Source organism: Fistularia commersonii, chromosome 23 (genome assembly GCF_037954325.1).
Source record: "Fistularia commersonii isolate RoL2024-O1a breed Wild chromosome 23, RoL_Fcom_v1.0, whole genome shotgun sequence".
Lineage (NCBI taxonomy): Eukaryota > Metazoa > Chordata > Actinopteri > Syngnathiformes > Fistulariidae > Fistularia > Fistularia commersonii.
The window spans coordinates 3,300,378-3,319,594 of NC_141306.1; the positions used below are offsets into that span (position 1 = coordinate 3,300,378).

Here is a 19,217-nt window from a genome sequence, read left to right on the forward strand (position 1 = left end):
ATTCACACAGATCGTCACAACTGGCTTGTTTTGGTTTCTATCGTGAGATGGAAACTGAAAATCTGCGGGCAGGAACCAAGCTCACATAGACGGGAGTGTATTTTTGCTGCTAGGCGAGGAAACTATAAATGATAAACAGATATAAAACGAGATGAAATAGATCAAACAAATCCTGCGATAAGTCCCAGTCGCGATCGGAGAAAATTACGGGACAATAAATTATATTTGCCGCATTTTGCTGCGTTACTTTCACCATCGTGTTAATATTTCTTAGAGAAGAGAGTGTTGAAGTGTCCCGGAGGCGGAAGTGCATGTCGTCCTGTCCATGTTTGGACAGGAATCTCCACGGACCGTGATGTTTTGCAGATGATTTGTGATCTGTAGCGAGAGCATGGAGAAGGTGGAGGAACATCTTAGAGAGGTGACGATGTGCTCTGGGAAGGAGAGGAATGCAGGTTAGCTCCAAGAAGATGGAGTACATGAATGAGAGGGACCTAAGTAGAGGAATGGAGAGGTTGGAGAAGAGGTGAAGAAATGAAAATAATAAAAGTAAAAAATAAATAAAAGTATTAAAGGGAAGGTGGAGAAAACGGTAGCGAGGTCGGCCGTGTTGATAGAAACACTGAGGAAAAGACAGGAAGTAGGGATGGAGATGTGGAGGTTCTCCGGGAGTGAGGAGGACGGATCCATCACAGGGACAGCAGACCTTCTGGAGGTAAAGTCAGACTGAGATGGTTTGGACATGAACAGAGGAGGGGTGGTGAAGATGTGGGTAGAACAACCAGGCAAGAGGAAAACTAGAGATTTATGGATGGAGCGGAAGGGACATGAATTTAGTTGGTGTGATGGAGGGTGATTGTCTGTGGAGAATAAAGATGGGACTCTCAGTGAATGAACTGTTAGATTGTATTCTGTGATATATAAACATGGCTTTTAGTAAATATAATCGATTTCAAGTTAACCGTAATAAAACTGAATAGAAATAAAAGCTTAGTGGTGCTCGATGGAAAATAAGAACACGCAGTGATGGAAGAGAAGAAGGCATTTGGCATATTAATATCTGGTGCAATGTTTTTAATCCCCAAAATGCATGACTCAAGAACACATCCGTCTTTACAAAGGACACACTTAGTTTTCAGCTCATTTCACACTTGTTCGCATTCAAAGAGATTCTCTCGGTTTTGCATGACGGGCAAATGTGTGGAGTCCAAACAAACCGGAACGCGAAGGCCGCCGCTCTCTTACGTCCGTCCAGCGTCGCCCCCGGTAACAACTGCATTCACATAGAGATGATAAGGATATGAACTCCAGTGCGCGGTTAAAACTGGAAAAAAAAAACAACAAAATAAATACACGAACCATTTATTTAAAGTGAGTGACGCTCTAACTAACTGAGGGCGGTGCTGTTTCTCCTGATGTTCCTTGACATATTTTTCTCGCTGCGCATCATCTCAGACGGGCACCTGCATCTCCAAAGCCGGGTGACGTTAAAATCAGCCAAATTTATGATTCGTATCATTTCAAGACTTCACGGATCGAGACGTGTTTTTTTTTTCTTTTACGAGGACGGTTATGTAGCTCGGTGGTTTTCTCACGCAGACGTGAGGAAAATAGGTTGAGTTGAGTCCTGTATTCTGCTATATTATAGATAAATTATCGCTACGTTTGTGCCGAGCAGCTGCGTCTTCTAGGGGAAAACAAAACTCCGATATATGTTACAGAGGAACTCGGATCGGTGAAGCTTAAAGGCCCGGTGTGAGAGACGTGGGAAGGAGGTGCAGCGGATCCTTCATGATTGTGTGTCGTTTTTTAAAATAAAAACGAAACCCGCTTCGGGGTTTGATAAGAAATCCATCCGCCGATCTGACGTTTATATTGAGACGCTCCACAATAATCCTCAAAATTGTTCAGCTTGTGGGAGATTCTTAATTTCAAATGCGTTTCCCGTATATCTTGTGAATCAAATGCTGTAAAAGGGAATAAAACACATCCGGGGAGAAATTATAGTTATCACTTGAGTGACAACTATAATTTAACTCACAATCAAACACACGCATTTAATAGTAAGAGGAGAAAAAAAAAAAAAATCTGTTTTTTTTTTTTTTTCCTTTTTCTTTCATTTCTGGATGGAAACAGCTGATTTTCTTTTTACCTTATTCTGATTATTTTGAATTTCTCGGAGAGGTAGTTGAATCGAGGGATTTGAGTCTGTCACCACTAGATGTCACTACATTTTTCACACTGGCCTTTTTAAAGCTCAGACTTCCCTCTGCTGCAGGCCATCTTTTACCAGGGATAAAATCCGCCGGCATCTCCCTCCCCTCGTCTCTCATCGGAAGCAGGTGGTGACTAAGTATTTATTCAGTCCAGGTGTTTCAGTTCAGCATTACATTTGCAAACAACAGCCCATAATAAGCACATCAGTCAAATCACATGGCCGGAGAGGAAACTACATAAACCGCTCACTTTTTCCATTACAGACTTTATGGATGTAGCATGCACTTTGAACTTTAGTATCAGTGTCAGTGGGCGCTTCCAACTACAGGACGGCAGCCAGCAAGTTATTTTGGATTGTTAACTGGAATATTAGGATGGTGAATATATGGCCCAGTATGCAACGCTGCAGTTCCCTTAAGCATACCAAACAGAAAGGCACCATTGATATCTTTTTAATGCGCTGATATATATTTAACTGTTGCTACATACTATTGTATGGCACTTCATCTACAAGACAGGAACAAATTTGTACATTTTTTCTTTTTTTAAGTTATAAAACTCTGTATTCACTACGTCACTAAAATAAAAGTCTGTTTTTTTTTTTTTTGTTTGTTTTCAGTTATCTTTAAAAGTCTTTACACAGCAAATAATTTATAGAAAATAAAGGTTTAAATAGTGATTATTTCCTTTTTTTTTTTTTTTTTTTTTTTTTTTCTTCCCCCGCCCTTAAAGGATTCTTAGTATTTTCCTCTCTTCTTTGCACGGCTTATTCAGCGGCGGCGCAGGATGACAAGACTGGCAGGTCATCGGCTGATGATGCTGGGTTAGTCCTGCTGCTCTCCATGGCCCTGAGCAGCAGGGCCGTAGTGCTATCCAGGGGGAAGAAGGGCGTTTTTTCCCCCCGGGGATCCTCCGTTTCGCTCTCCAGCGCGTTGTCACCGGCCGACTCGTGACGAGGCACGTGGCCGTCGGCGATCCCCGCTCGCTTGTTGTCGATAAAGTTGTTCGTACTCGCTAGTTTCTCCGGCGGGATCGCTTGACCGGAGGCCGGAATGATCTGGTAGTTACCGTTCTCCGCGGCCGAAACCGGGCTGGGCGGTAAGCTGTGCGCCGCTTGGCCGTGGTTGTAGTGCGCGGAATTCCTCTTCTGTTGATCTCGGCCGGAGGGCTTGCTCGTCTTAGACGACAACAGGGGGCGCTCTTCCTCGGCAGAGGGGCTTAAAGCCACCGAGGGTACGGAGATGGCCTGGCTGGACAACGGGGCGGACACCTCCGAGGGAGGAGACCCCGGAGTTTGCGGGGACGTGCAGGACACCGGGGATAGCTGAGTCGGTCCGCAATCAGCAGAGGCGCGCCTGCCACGCAAACACAAAGACGGACGTCACGTTAGGAATATTTGAACACAAAACAAATGCAACCAAACGTCGACGGGTCGCCGGAATGTACAAACACGTCACACGCGGCTGAATTGTTGTAGCCGTGTTAGCGAGCCAGTCACAGGCCCGCGTGTGGAGACATTAGAGCATTTTCATTCGGGTCTACTTTGGGAGGAAGCAGGGGACCCGTCGTGCAAACTCCACGGAGTCGAACCAGTCCTCCGTTCCGGCGCCTTCTGTTTCACATCCCGTCGCGTGTATGTGTGCAAATGTATGCTAAGTATTAATACTTAAATACATGAAAGCAGCATATATGCCGCTATGTTTACATAACAAGAATGCGCCAGGGTACATGATGTGACATTCGCCAAGAAACGGTCGCACGCCAAGAAAATGCAAATCCATTTTCTTGCAGAATTATGCGTTTGGTTAGAGGAAACGGGGAGCCGTCAAGTTAACATGACAGAATATTGACACTCTATTCTTAAAGGGGGATTTTAAAAATGTTCGGGCAGAGGATATAGCTAGGATTCATCAGAAGTTGGCTGTTAGCATGTTAGCTCTGTGTTGACAAAGAGCCACGACCAGTAGATGACCCACTACATAAACGCCTATTTGTTAAAGTCGCTGGACTATATCTAAATATATCTGGAGTGGTGGCTTTTGACAAGGAAGAAGACCAGCTGTGAGAAAGCGGAGTCAACTCTCGACGGCTAGCACGCCGAGCGCAGCGCCGCTCTGCGCATGTTAGCGGCCTCATGCTGTGGTAAACAGCACAAAGTAAACCTGTAGATATTTAGGAGAGTCTTTTGTGAAAGGTATGTTGCCTCTTTAATTGTCCGTGGACATATAATTCAGTGTTTTCTGCACCCTCACAGTGCAGGTTGGGTAACTCTCGCTCTGCAAGGCCTCTTGTACCCATTCGCTTTTTCAGACTTCCCAGAGGTTCAGCCGTGCTTTGGTTGTCGGCTTTCAGCGTATTTGCCAGCAAGAACGAGTTTACGGTATCCCCCAAATTCACCATTTCGGGAACGTCAAACACACTAGCCACATGGAAAGTTGTTTTTTCGGAAGACATACTGTCCCGCTTAACAAAGATGGTTTAGTTCAGGCCCAAGCCAGAGGACGGCTCCTCACCAGCTATGAAACCAGTGAAACGAGGTGCTAGTTTGTGCCCGTTCAGACCAACGTACCCATTCCCAACCCATCATCGGGGAATCTAAGCCGAATCAGCATCAAACACAAGCTCGAGCTGTGCAGGTTCAGTTGTGAGACATGATAAATATGATCAGTCTTTTTAATGTGTGTTGGGTAAGAGACACACGCAGGCCTCAAATTCAATATTTCAGTAGCGCCCTCCCATTTCTAAAGCAGGTGCTTGAGGGGTTCTTGTAGCATCGTAGTTTGATGCACGAGCCAAGCAAGCTTCTGTCGTCGCTAGAAGCGAGAGTACAGAACGTTTATCATTTGTGTTTTGCAGATATAAGAGGTTGCATCATTTGGGTGTTTGGGCCAGTGACTTGCATCTTTTTTTTTTTTGTTTCCAATTTCACTTTGGAATGCTAGCATGACATGAAATAGAAGGTCAGCACGCCTGAGAACACTATATCCAAATCTGGTTATCAGCTATTTCCGTTATGTCTCCCTGCCAACAGACCTTAAAAGACGACGGCGACACGAAGCCTGTTGAAGGTAGCGTCTCATCTGCGATGCCTCCAGAATGTTTCTAGAAGCTTGTTGTAAAATTCAGCATTTTCAGGAGAAGTTGCCAAGAGAGGTTACTCCCTCATTGGTGAAGCTTGATCACACCGTCCGATCCCTGGGTGACAAGCACAGCGATCGTGCAGGAGCTGGACGATGCAGGACAGAAATGGCTATCGGCACCCTGCCGATCCAAAGCCAAGGCGGCTGAGCAGTGTCCAGTTTTTCGGTCTCTCCGGGGTTCGAAACCAAAGTTTGGCTAAGGTTAGCGGAAGGACTCGCCCCAAGGCGTTCGTCTCTCCTCTGAGGGAACGTCTTCCAGGTTAAGCTAGTTCCTAACTCTGAATTATTGAGCTCCAAAGAACGACGGTATCATAAATGATTAAGTACAAGTCAACCTGCGCTGTATGAAAGTTTTAAATTCAATTGCATCGCGTTTTATCTCATTAACTTTAGGCCGCTGGACGTAGATCGAGCTCTTTCGTTTTGGAAGTTGAAATTAGTGGGTTACCTCATAGTTTAAGGCAAGTCCCTGTCGGAGCTGGGTGTGTCTCTGCACTTCTGTGACTGAGCACTTAGGTCTCTGGTGCCGCCAGTGGCGTTCAGGCGGCCCCTGCGGCCCTGAACGCCACGCTGGCTATTCTCCGCCAGTGACATCATGGAGACAGACTCAGTGTCAGACAGAACACTGTTGCTCCAGTCATTACTCCAGCTGCAGAGACAGGGAGGGTACGTTTACATGGAGACAGATTTTAGACAGGCCTCTTGACAATGACATCAATGTATCGCGGGTCAAATTGGTCGACGCAAGCCTTTCGCCGTTCCGTTTTTATTCCACTTCTCTCTCCGCCTCTTTTTTCAAAGTCAGCCACCGATCCGAGTGGTAAAAATAGCTGAGAGACCTCTTTTGGCCATCGCTTGCGTATCGTCACCGATCGATCTCTGCGGCCGAGGATGACCCGGCGTCCAGGAAGCATCGGGCTCAAAGTCTCGGCCGCTTTGTCGTCCTTTGGTGCGGTAAAGCTCGGAAAATTCTTTCCGTGAAATGGACGTTTCCAACATGGAGGCTGGAAGCTGTTCCTGGTGGAGTTCTTGGTGGACTCCATGGCCAATCTGACGAAAGCATCAACTTGCCTCTGCTGTTTCTGCAAGATCTGTTCTAAACAAGTTTGTTCCAGCCACCTCACAGATTCAGCCTTTGTGAATCGCTGTTTCCCTTTTAATAGGAGACAAGAAACGAGTTGCGGGGCCTTCGCCACAATCCTTACAATCCAACGTAAGCGGGATGTGTTGGACCAAGCTATATTTACACTTTGAAACTATTATTCTTTGGAAAGACACAGTTGACATTCAGCCACTTCGTATAGAGCAACGGATAAAAAGGGGGGGCCGAAGTACGCCAAGCAATAAACATTTAAAAAGAAATCTGCCTGTAGGTGATCAAGTGCAGGAGCTGAAAACATCTGTCAGTGATGGATGGAGTCAGGAAACTGGTCCTTGCTGAACCCAGGTCATACTGTTTAGTTTCAAAACATCTTTCTGTGTTAGCCATGAAGTAACTACAATTGTTGGCGTATCGGCCGTTGTCAGATCTCATCTAGACGACTCTCGCTTGATTTTTATTTTTTTTCGCGACTGAAGATGTTTCACCTCTCGTCCCAGAGGCTTCTTCAGTTCCGTTGGACCGTGGGGAGTTTCCGGTATGTAGCTGCCGGAGTCTGGTGTTGGTCCAGATGCTACGTTGTGTGTCATGTTTAGTGTGGTTGCCGCATTCGTTTTGGGAACAAGAGGTACGATTCCCAGCGACTCACTTGAGCCGCACCTTCACACAACTAGCCATCTCAACTTGGACCGACACGAACCTCCAAACCCAGCGATCAGAAACTCCCCGTGGTCTAGTACAGTGTTTCCCAACCTTTTTTGAGCCACGGCACATATTTTACATTAGAAAAATCCCACGGCGCACCACCAAATAAATATGTCAAAAACATTTTTTAAAGAATTAGAATGAAACCGTAGTCTCAATTTACTTAGTGTGAAATCTAATATATCTAATATCTGTAGATTCGTCAAGTTGCAATGCAAATTTCCCACTGATGTGCAACTTTTCCAGAAAACTTTTCTCAATGTCTGAAGACATGTCATCAATATGTCTGAAAATGGTATTATTTGAGAAAACTCGGGCTATTTCTTTATCAACGCTACAATGATTTTGCCGGCAGGTAGTACTAATGTTTTGCTCCGGTGTGTTGCTGTCTGGATTTAGAGATGAGTTCAGCAACTTTACAACAGCTTTCACCGCTTTCTCACTCGTCTTGGTAGTTTTCAACAACGCTGCCTGTTTGTTTACGCAGATACAAGTACTTTTTATTTTAAAAATGTATCACGCAAAGCGTCACTAATCACTCTGATACAAAGATGCACTGGTTAATTCACTACCCGTCGCCATGGAATGGGCCACGCTGCCCACATAGACATAAGAAGACACATTATTTGCGTTGGATAAATAATTATCGGACCAATCAGGTGAAAGTGGGCATTTTTCCACGGCACACCTGATGATCTCTCACGGCACACTGGTTGGGAAACACTGCCCTAGTAGAACTGAAGAAACCTCTGGGATGAGAAATGAAATATCTTTGAGAAAACAAATCAAGTCCAGTTGCCTTGACAAGATCTGAGTGATAACCCTGGACCTGGACAACTGGGAGCCCGCTTTGACATCCAACCCGCCTTGTTGTGGATGTAAAGTTGTCACATTTCAGCACAAATGTAATGAAACCCACAAGTGTTTTGACGCTTCGGGTTCAGCGTGAGACAAATTTCTCAGTGGATTTCCTCTCAAATCCAACGTGGCGCCACGACGTATCTACAGGTCATACGTCAGTGATCGTATGATCCGGTAGATCCAAGGTCAGGGGTCGCATGCATATTTCTTGAATATCGAAGCTACTATCGTATCGTGTCGGCTATTAGCATACAGCTGTTAGCGCTGCTGGTGTTATCAGTCTAGCACAGGGGTCGGCAACCCGCGGCTCCGTCATCTTTACACTGCGGCTCCGAGTGGCTTGGGAAAATAAATTATAAATATTTAATTGAAGTGTATTTCATTTGTGTTAATTCCTTTTTTTAACTTTTAGTTCTTAGTTTGTGATCTTGAAATATTACATTTATTATTTTTCGCCGCTCAAAATAACGTCACGCTCGCGGAAGCCGGTATACCCGCCAGCTGGTAAAGTCCCGATTTTTGCAGATGCCGTGCACAGAAGTTCAGGAGCAGAAGTCCCATAAACCAGGTAAAATAAATATTTATGAAGATATTTTGCAAATATTTATTTTTTATTGTTTACTGACACAGTGATTTTTCCCAATTTATTTTTAAAATTCAGGGCTACACGCTCTGAAAGCCCAAAGCTCAAAATGAATTCATTACATAAATAAGATTTAATTTTCTCCGTAATACTTTGTGAATTTCAGAAGCAACACACGACACACTTGTTTAAACAAAGTGTAAAGGTAATAAAAAGCAATATATTCAGCGGTACCTTCATTTTAGACGTCAAAAAGCGACGTTTTCAGACGGCGTTACCAGTGTTTTCTTTTCCGAGGAAACCGGGTCTAAATGGCTCTTTGGGTGTTACGGGTTGCCGACCCCTGTTATAGGTCTTCCGAGGAGACTGGTAGATCCTGGTAAATCCTCAGATTTTTATGTAAAAGTGGAACCCTTGTTATTTTGGCTAGAGAACAGCCACGACTGCGCAGCGAACACTGCGACCTAAAGTCAGAGTCAACTTGATTGTCACTACTGCTGTACTTTTACATCATACAGAGCATTGAAATGGCGCTACTCTTAAGACCCACGGTGCAAAAGTACAAAAAATATATATGAATAATTTGTCACCGAAAACAACAACGCGTTACGCTGAGGTAATTATGGTTAAGGTGCGATTTTGATTTGTTTAAAAGTGACAGTAGAAATCCCCAAACAAACCAAGTCAAGGGTTTACAGTGTGACTCCAGATACCATCAATACAGAGACGTGTAGGTCCGCGGTTGATAACGTAAACTAGTTTTTGCGATCATTTTTTCGGAAACGGGACCCCGACCCTGGACAACAGCCCAACAGCCCAACGTCACGACATGGATATACCATCAGATGGCAAGTTTATGTGCAGATTATTCAAACTCCCCGCCGTTTGCCAGTTTCCATATGCAGGGGTTTGTTTTTGAATGCCAGATAAGGAGCTTTTGTGCCGATCGTGTTTCCTGGCAGCTTTAATAACAACACGATACACAGAAACAGGAGCGGGAGCGAGTGTATTCATTTCCTTTTTGTGTTATATCAGGCTGATATCAGGGGAAAGATTGTCCGGCCGGATTAGTTGGGTCACCGCGTGCCGTTCTGTTCGGTCATTTTCTGCCCGTTCGTCACGCTGTTAAAATCTAGATTTTTAGCTCTTCTTACCTTTGGCTGGAGATGTGAGTAAATGTAGTGGCCTCAGGCGCCGATTGGGCATATTTGCTTGTGGACAGGGTGGTTTCTGTCTCCTTCTCGGCCGCGTGCTGTGTCGCTATCCCGTTACATTGCTACAAAATATGAAATCAGACAACAACGCAACAAACAGGTGAATATGGATTCCACCGCAGTGCCTTTCATTGGTCCTCTTAGAAGTGTCGGCCTACATTAGTAAGCTGCAAATCTTGAAGAGGCAAGTTAGAAACCTGACGTCCTCTGGTTGAGCCCGTCATGTTCTTCCTCTTATTCCTCAGGTTCTGCCTCAGACGGTCGTGAAGCGCCTTCCTCTGCTTCCTGTTCGGCGAGGAAACAAAGCAGATTGTGAGGAAGCTCAGGAGGAGGAGGCTTGAATTCTCTGAGGGGAGAGATTCAAATGTACCGAAACAAGATACATTTACCCCAATCATGTTATATTAAGCTTTCACGTTAAATGTCATTAATACGGATTACGGTCAGAAGGAGATAAACTCTGCGGTATTGCCACAGCGTCCAAAAGCACATCAAAATTCCTAAACATCCTCCCGACTCAGTAGCATACCGATTGTTAGCGCTAACTTTAATTTTGGTCAGTTCTTGTCAAAGTCTTCTTTTTTTTGGCAACTAGATTTGAATTTCTTCGCCTGAAGACGTTCCAGCCCTCGTCCGAAGGGCTTCTTCAGCCCAGGTTATGGCAAGAACTAGGTCTAAGGGGGTTGTTATGCTAACGTGGTGTCATTCGTTGGGACAAAACCACTGAACTGAAGAAGCCTCTCGGATGAGAGCTGAACCGTCTTCAAGTGGAGAAATTCAAGTCAAGATTTCGACAAGAACTGACCGTGACCTGGATGGCTGAGAACCTCCACAGACATTTAACTTTGGTGTTTTTGACGTGAACGCAATGCTAAGTTTAGCGTCCTCTTGCCCAGAGGAACACAAACGGCGCGGTGAATGACGGCGCCATCCCATCTTCGCCTTCCTCCCTGAACAGGTTCTGTTAATGTTGAACCAGCAGCTCATCTATGAGCCACAGTGATGAACTTAACTTCTTAAAGCCATTTTTTTTGGGGGGTTAAAACGCATTTTTTTTTAACGCTAGTTTTTGAAAGCTACGTCAATCTCTAACACTTTTCCCTCATGATGAACACGTGCACTTCCTGGTTCACAGTGTGCTACATGAGGACTAGTGTCGGCTAATGTTAACACGCCGGCTTCTGCAGTTTAGCTCAAGTCCTGGTCCCAAGACTACGAATTAGAACTCAGGTGTCGTTTACAAAACTGCATTCCACATATTTTGACTAACATTTAACCGACCACCTTTAGTGTAACATCGCTGAATCATGATTGTTGTGCGTCTTAAGCCTAAATGGCATCTGTTTTCGTGGGTTGCATCCTGCCAACCTGTAAGTTTGAAAGATAACCGGCTCCAACATGGAACTGGACTTTCATTTGAGATCTTTCTGCAACCTTAGATCCTTCGCTCGGTCCTCATCGGATCAGGGGACCGAGGATTTTAGGGTGTGTGAGCCGTTACTGGGCCGTTACTTATACTTGTTATCGCCTGTCTTCCTGCAATAACGCTTCAAACGTCAGGCTCCTCTCCACTCTGACCCCTTGTTGTTGTAGCTTTTATGGTTGCGGAGGCACAAGATTCACGTTATCGATTCGCCATCGCAGAAAGTCCTTTGCCGGCCGTATTTTCCCGTGACAAACACTTCGTCCCGGCCCTCTGGACGCCCACGGCGCCGAACCTTAACGGCAACCGGACGGCCGATTCCGTATTTTCTCCGGAAAAGACCATCGGTAACGCGGCACCGGGTGACTCGGCCGCTACGTCAAAGTTTCCAGGAAATCCAAAAGTGCTGAGTATTTTTTTTTTCATTTTCTTAAGAGATATATTTTCCTGAAGCTGGCTTGAAGTGAATATGTAAAAAAAAAAAAAAAAAAATGTAGATTATCCCATTTGGGGCTGTTAGGCTTTAAAAGCAAGATTTTGATGCACTGTTGGGCGCTGTGACAAAACCACAGAGTACCTTCAGGTTATGTATTAATCATGAAAATGTGACATGAATTACTTTGTTTTGCAGTAGGCAACCACACACATGATTCCAACGACTAGGAGTGCAATGCAGATTCCTGTTATTGTTAAAATACGTTTCTGATACAGCTCCTCAGCTTCTGAAAAAGAGGACAGTCCATTCTTAAAACTTCAGATCCACAACACACACAAGCACACATACACAGAAACAAGTATCAATTCTGTTCCGGCCGAATCGGAACAACAAGAGACGGCTCGGCGAGGCTTTTTTTTTTACCTTCCGATCGAAAACGTTCACCGGCCTCACAGACCGACGCGTTTGATCTCAAAGAGTCGCATCCCACCCGCGCATCGAAAAGAGTTTTTTAAAAAATGTCAAAGATGATCCCTCTGGCATGCAGGTGGACAGGAACGGTTTGATGCAGAATACCGATGTCGGCTTTAACAGAACCGAAATTGAAGTTTGGAACATTTATATGGTTGTATGGACGTGTTATAATCCCGGCAGATTTCGATTCGTCAACCCGGTTTGCATTTTGAACTAAAACGACTTGCATTAGTCGAATCGTATTATTTTTTCGGTTAAGTCGACATCTGGAACGGGTGAAATATTTAGAGTTTTCGTCCCCCTTTCGAGTCGAATCAATCTAAAAAAAAACTTAATTCTCTGGAAAACCACGAGCCTCTCCGGTTGGTCCTAACCGTCTTTCTGTCTCCCGTGATCTAATTTTGTGACGCTGGTAACCTTTACCAACATCTCCCGTCCCTTAAATCCTGGCCCAGACTGAGTCACAGGGGTCAGAGAGAAAGAAAAATACAAACCGTAATAGACGACTTCCCATGACCTTGGCAATCATAAGATTTAATCATTGAATTCTTTATCATCTGTGCTGCACCTTTGTTCTATTTCTGTGCAAAAAAATAAAAGACCCTGGATAAATCCTTACATTTTTTGCATTAAAACTAAAAGCCCCCCTTTTTTTTTTATATATTTTATTTTTTATACATATATATATATGTTTGAAATCCAAATCTCCCTTGAACTGATAACTTTCTTGGAAAGACAGCTTGGGGGAGCGTCTCTGCTGAAGACCGCCTGACATCACATGGCTTTAACCCCGGGCATTCCCATGGTTTTCGGTCTTGAATGATAGATCGGGATGAAAACGATTGGAATTCCTCAGTTCTGAGCCGGAATGCCATAACCGGCTACAGCTGCAAAAAAAAAATAGTCAATAATCCAAAGTGACGTTTTGTTGGCATTGAGTGATTTTGCATTGACAGGCTGAGATTCTTTTTCTGACCGAAACCAAGGGAATATTTCTGTTTCTGTTTTGCCTTCGTTAGCTTCAATGCATTTATTACGCCGCAATATTGAGGTCATTATATATATATCGATAAGAAATAGGAGAATAAAACAAAAATCTGATCGGGCGGATATAAAAATAAATGGTAGAATAACCCGCAGAGTGTGTGTCCGGGTGATCGCGGTGTATTTATATTCCCTTTCGGACCAGTCGTAACGCTAACTCTTGTTTCTTTAAACTGCGCCGCTCTTTCCACCTCCCTTCCTCTCTATTTGGATCTGTTTTGTCTTGTTCTGTCACTCATCTATTGACAGGGACAGTTGGTATTCTGGGTCGGGGCTTCGACCGCTAACTTTGTTACAGTGGAGACTGCGGAGAAAGAAACCCCCCCCCCCAAAAAAAAAGCTACTCCGAAGAAAGGAATCAAAACGATGGATAATCTGGGTTTCGACGTTTAAATCCGCTCCCTTTTTGTCCCGGCGTGGTATTTGGGTGTCCGGGATCGGAGGGATTTTTCTTAATACAATAAAAAGACAATGATGGCGGCGTCTGTCCCAAAGCCCCGCCTCCAGCGTCCAGCGCAACACACAGTTCTCATGCATCTCAGCGGAAAAACACAGCCAGCAAAACAGCAGCGTCGAGTCGGGTCGGCGAGGCCGCGTGAAATGTATGGGTGCTCGAAATAAATACCCGCTTTTCCAAAAGGGCTAATTTCTACGTTTCGGTTTTGAGCGGTCGATGCGTTACATTGTGACCCCGCACTGACTTAGAATCACTATTTCCTTCCCCGGATTCTTGGTAACGGATTATCGATAGCGACGCAGGTTGTTCGTTTATTCGTCGAGGTCACAGGAGACGCTCGTCGTGAAGCGGTTAGCTGTTTTTTTTTTTTTTTGCGACATCGACCTCAAGTATTAGCTGGAGTCATACCTCAGAGCGATAAATCGAAGTTGCGAAACAAAATCGTGTTTTCGGCTCGGACGTGAAAACAATTTCAAAATGTCACAAGAGATTTTTTATTTTTATTGTGAAATCATAACAGGAGAGAATCGCAGCTTGTTTGTTTTCCCCTCCCCCCCCGCGTACATTTGATACGTGCGACTACAAGCTCGTGACGACCCTATCCGTGGTGGAATGAGAGTAAGCAGGTTGAAACAGGAAGGCGGATGGCGGGAGCGGGGGGGTGGGGGGGTGAGGAATGCGAGCGCTGCGGTTGTTGCTCCGTGTCGCAGAAATGCTTGCGACAGAATATGCATGAAAGGCTCACGGAAGGGATGAGCATACAAGTCAGAACTTTGCGGCCCTCTCGGCAGAACTGTTGCAACGTCCAATGGTCAAAAAGTGACCGGCGAATGGCCGTGATTCGCGTCGACGCGCTTGCGACCGATGAAGAGGTTTGTGTCGTTTGTGCAAATGTTCAAAGTTGTACGATCCCTTCGGTCGCCCATGGAAAGCTGGCTTTGGTTGAGGGTTTCAGCTCAGAGGCCGTACATCTGCAAACTAGTAGGAAGGAACAGTCCATACCCATAAATTGAATTCCAAGACGTTCTGCCAGTGCAGATAAGTGACAAAAGAAGAATTAGCATTTTTCAGATGAGATCATACATATATATTTATATATATGTATATATGTGTATATATATATATATATACATATATAAATATACACACCGTAAAAAGCTTAGCAGTTCAACAAGCCCACATTCAGGTGATGCAGGTATTTCTTTATAATTGAATATTTATATATGTTTGAAAACCGGTGAGTTTTTCTTTTTTTTTTTTTTTTTTTTTTTTTCAGAAATCAAACATAATTATGAAGACTATGAAGACATAGTCATTTTTCAAATTAAGAAGCCCTTATCCTTGTGTGACTGCAACATTTCTAGGTGTAAACCACTTCTTATCCAAGAGGGCAGCCACTCTCATCCAAAAGTAAAGGCAGCTGTTAGCGACATGCTACAGCCGGAGCTAAGGGGGGGAAAGTTAGTTTGACAAACTGCATGCAAAATTGAATTTTATTGCGATGTTGATTTTGTTATCCATGTAACTATAATGGTAAATATATATGGTTAAGTCTTTCCAAGCCAACGACATTGTGTTCCATCAAGCTGTCTTGTATTGAAGAGGAGTTTCTGTACCTGAAGCTAAAACAAATTCACGCTTTCTGTCTATGTTTGGTAAAGCTATTAATCAAATTTAATACAGATGCATTTGTTTTGCCCAAAAATGGCCGGCTGGGAAAGAGTTAAAATAGCCTAAAACCCTCTTGTTTGAAAGGCAGCGAAAATGTCCTTGGGTGCGGAGGGTTAATCTCAAAACAAACGTGATTACATGATGACGATGGTTTGAATGCTAATACGTGCGCAGTCACACATGCATTCTGGTTACAGCTGTAAACACAACGTCGCTAACGCAACCTGCACCCACGTTCAAGTCAAACACAAACATGCTGGATGTGGGCTATCCGGAGGTGATATTTATAGCTGCTGGTTTGTGCGGCGCTAACAACGTGAGAGCTTTGTCACACAGTGCTGGGAAAAAAGAAAAAACTTGGGCAAATGAAACCCTGTCATCAGAGTCTCTGTTGTTACAACGCGGTTATCTGGAATCAAGACTCGGCGCATGCGAAGACATGCTTCTTTGTTTTTCCTCTTGGTCTACGTGGGAGAGCTAGCTCCTCTTTGGATTCGTGTCTGTTTAATCCTGTTCTACCTTCTTCCTTCTGATGATAATCTGATATTTACTTAATGTGTAAGGATCTGTTAGATCCCTTGACCCACGGTTTGCACAGAGTTAGCTAAAAGTTGGATTAGAATTGAAGTCATTCTTGCCAAAATCTTCTTCACGTAGCAACTGGACTCGATTCTCTTCGCTCGAATTCCCTGCTTCGAGGGAAGAGAACCAAGTCCAATCGAGATTTTGATAAGAATTAACCCTGAACTGGATGAATGACTTCCTCACAAACCTGCCCTTAAAAAGAGGCTGAGTTCTCGAGCGCTAGTTTTCCTTCATGGCAACTCGACTCCAGAGTACCGTCAATGAAGACTCCAAATCTCTGACCAGAGGTTATGAATCAAAAGACTTGTTACAGTTTAACACGCGTGATCATGAAGTCATGCAGCAGAGGTGGTAGGATGTCTTTACATGGCCTTTTCGACATGTTTCCAAGATCTGAAAACGCGGCCCGCGAGCATCGAAGCCCGTCTTACTATTTGCTTTCCCTCATGTGGATGGGCTTCACATAATCTTGCATCATAGGTCATCGTCATCAGGATCCATTTCATCAACCATTCATTCCCCTAAGATTTTGCGCCGCTGAACGCAGGGCCACTTCGGATTATGAATGATATACGGAGGCTACAAGGGACATTACATCAGAGGAGCGGCTAGACGGAACGCTGCAACATCCGACATTAGCTGATAGATAATAAATACATCAGGAGTGGGTGGAGGGCTGTAGGACTCTGGGCACATTACACCCGGAGAGCATCAGAGGGGCTTCTGTCTGCGGCTTCTCATGAATACATTTATTCCCCTCTCGGTACCTTACGGAGTAAGAGAAGCTAATGCTTTTTGACCCAATAAATGTTTGGCCTAGACAGTCCTACCCTGCTTCTAGAGTGTCCCCGGTGTTTCTCCACAAGATTAAATTATGTTGAGATGTAAATTCAAACACTCTTGGTCACCGGGTATTTGCAAATGCTACATGTTTTAAAACCAACTGCACTCCGGCCTTTGCGAAAGCCTTCTGAAGGGACTCCCAAGTAATTTCTGGATGTAGACTAACACTAAATCAGTGGTAAACGTCATGTAACCGAGAAGCGAAGAAGCACGACCTCATCTTAAGATCATCGGAAGCTACAGGAAGACACTCCAAATGTACGTTTGGACATTTTGTTCCCGGGTGATTCAATCAGCTCTAAGTATTTTCCCCTTTTATGCAAATGGAAAAACAAAGCGTTCCCAGGAGGGTGACTACAAAAACCACTGTGGTCAGATGTGTCCGGGGTTTGGAGTGAAACGGTACATACTTACAGGAAGTGATGCCCATGTGATGCGGTAAAGCCTATTTCTACTATTCATTCATTTACTGATTTATCAATTCATTCATTATCTACACCACTTATCCTGATCACAGGGTTGTGAAGAGGCCAATCCCAGCTGTCACTGGGCCAGACCACTCGCCCGTCAATCACAGCGCCGAACGTAGAGACATCCAAGCATTCGCTCTCCCATTCGCACCATTTGGAGTCTTGAACCAACCTGCTGACTGCCTTGGGTTGCCAGAGAACCAGCGCAGGGAAAACATACAAACTCTGCCCAGAAAGGTACCGGACCTGAGGTGAGGTGGATGGAGTGCAAGGATGAAGACTCTTTGGCGTTGGGATCGGGAGTCTTCGTGGCCAGCAATCGTAAGTCTCCCTGTCCTAGCGTGTGATTCTGCGGTTGCACTAATATACCCAACAAAGGAACTACATTCTTCTGTCCATAATTAAGCTCCACTTTCTAACCTATGGGAGCCACCATTCTGTGGTATGTGGTGATGCCTTACTAATGGCCCTGCAGTCATCAATCCTCCCAGAAGCATGTGTTGTTGTCTCTTAAGATGACATTCTAATTATGTTTTCCATACATCACGGGGTTTTGTTGCGGAGACTGAACGGTAATGAATTATTCATTACAAATAGGAGAATGTGAATTTTGAGCTTGAGAGGTCTGAGTAGCGGATGCTAGCCGACTGAAAACAGAATTTTTCTGGTTTGGCTAACTTCAGTAAGAATTATGTATTGCAGCGCTCTCTTAAGAAAATGTCAGGTCCTCTGGAGCTGAAGATTATCTTGAATTTGGTTTTTGCTACGCCTCCTATCTTGCCTCTGTCTTACACCATCAACTGCTCATTGCGGCATAGTAGCATTTTTATTGTACCACAGTGTACTGCAGCTCAAAGGTTTAAGTCTAAGGGCTGTCGTATCCCGTGTCGTATTTTCAGCGGGGAAAAATAAATCGTAATGCTTGTCAATAGAGACAGGCATACCGTGAAGTTATCCCTTGGAGAGTGTGGACCAATCACAAGCCCCATCACCTTAAGTCCTGCTGAGTCCACTGGGGTCTCGCTGTTTTCCTGGTTAACTTTCTGATGACGTAATGCCCAGGCTCCAAAAACATGAAGCCAGACCGCAGCCACCATGATGGAGCACCTAATTATCCGCCTGTTTTGAACTCTGTTTGTTTACCTGCTCAGTCATGGAGACAAAAATCTCGTTTTGCTTCTTATTCTGGTATCAACTGCTCTCTTTTGTTTTGCAAGGATCATTACTGATGAACTGCAGCTCCGACTGTAGCCTGTATAGCTCTGCTGCTCCACTCAATCGTCCTTGGTCAAAGATCACCTAGGATCACCTAGGATCACCTAGGATTGTCTGACACGTTCATCTTCTCCTGCCAGCTCACGTCCCCTCCTCCCAAATGTTGACCAGTTTCTCGGAGATACCGCACCTCCCGGCTGTTCCGATCGAACCCCATCTCACAAACTAAACTACTGGTCAGTTATCTTTTCTGCCTGCGCGGCATCTTCCCGGGCGACAGGGTGCCTCGGTTCATTTCAAAATTCTGTAGTCTTTTGCTGATGCAGTGGTTGCTTTGCCAGTGTCGCCTCTGGTTAGAACCCTAAGAATGACAACGCTAATTTGAACGGAGAAGCAGCCCTCAGCTGTGCGACCGCCTGTGTCCTGCTGCTAAGACTTAGTCTCCATTGAAAGGCTCAGGGAATGGAGATCAAGAAGCTGGAGGATTTCAGGTACTTAGGGTCAACAGTCCAGAGCAACGGAGAGTGCGGAAAAGAGGTGAAGAGACGGGTCCAAGCAGGTTGGAATGGGTGGAGAAAAGTGTCAGGGGTACTATGTGATAGAAGACTATCGGCCAGAATAAAAGGAAAGGTGTACAAGACAGTGGTGAGACCAGCGATGATGTATGGACTAGAAACTGTTACAATGACCAAAAGACAGCAGGCAGAACTAGAGGTTGCAGAGATGAAGATGTTGAGGTTCTCTTTGGGAGTGACCAGGATGGATAGGATCAGGAATGAA

General features: G+C 44.7%; 1 protein-coding gene across 3 annotated transcripts in view; it reads right to left on the minus strand.

Annotated features, from left to right (window-relative positions):
- Positions 1-1,059: 1,059 nt before the first annotated feature.
- Positions 1,060-19,217, minus strand: part of nrg1 (neuregulin 1) — a 34,594-nt gene continuing 16,436 nt past the window's right edge. For 2 of the 3 annotated variants that reach the window (XM_086170136.1, XM_086170135.1), the window contains exons 5-8: positions 11,862-11,964; positions 9,978-10,104; positions 9,760-9,881; positions 1,060-3,572 (exon numbers count right to left, since the gene is read on the minus strand). In XM_086170136.1, the coding sequence (XP_086026262.1) occupies positions 2,984-3,572; positions 9,760-9,881; positions 9,978-10,104; positions 11,862-11,964 (941 nt within the window). In that variant the 3' untranslated portion in view covers positions 1,060-2,983. The remainder of the gene's footprint in view (positions 3,573-9,759; positions 9,882-9,977; positions 10,105-11,861; positions 11,965-19,217) is intronic. The other variant, XM_086170138.1, reaches the window with a different exon arrangement.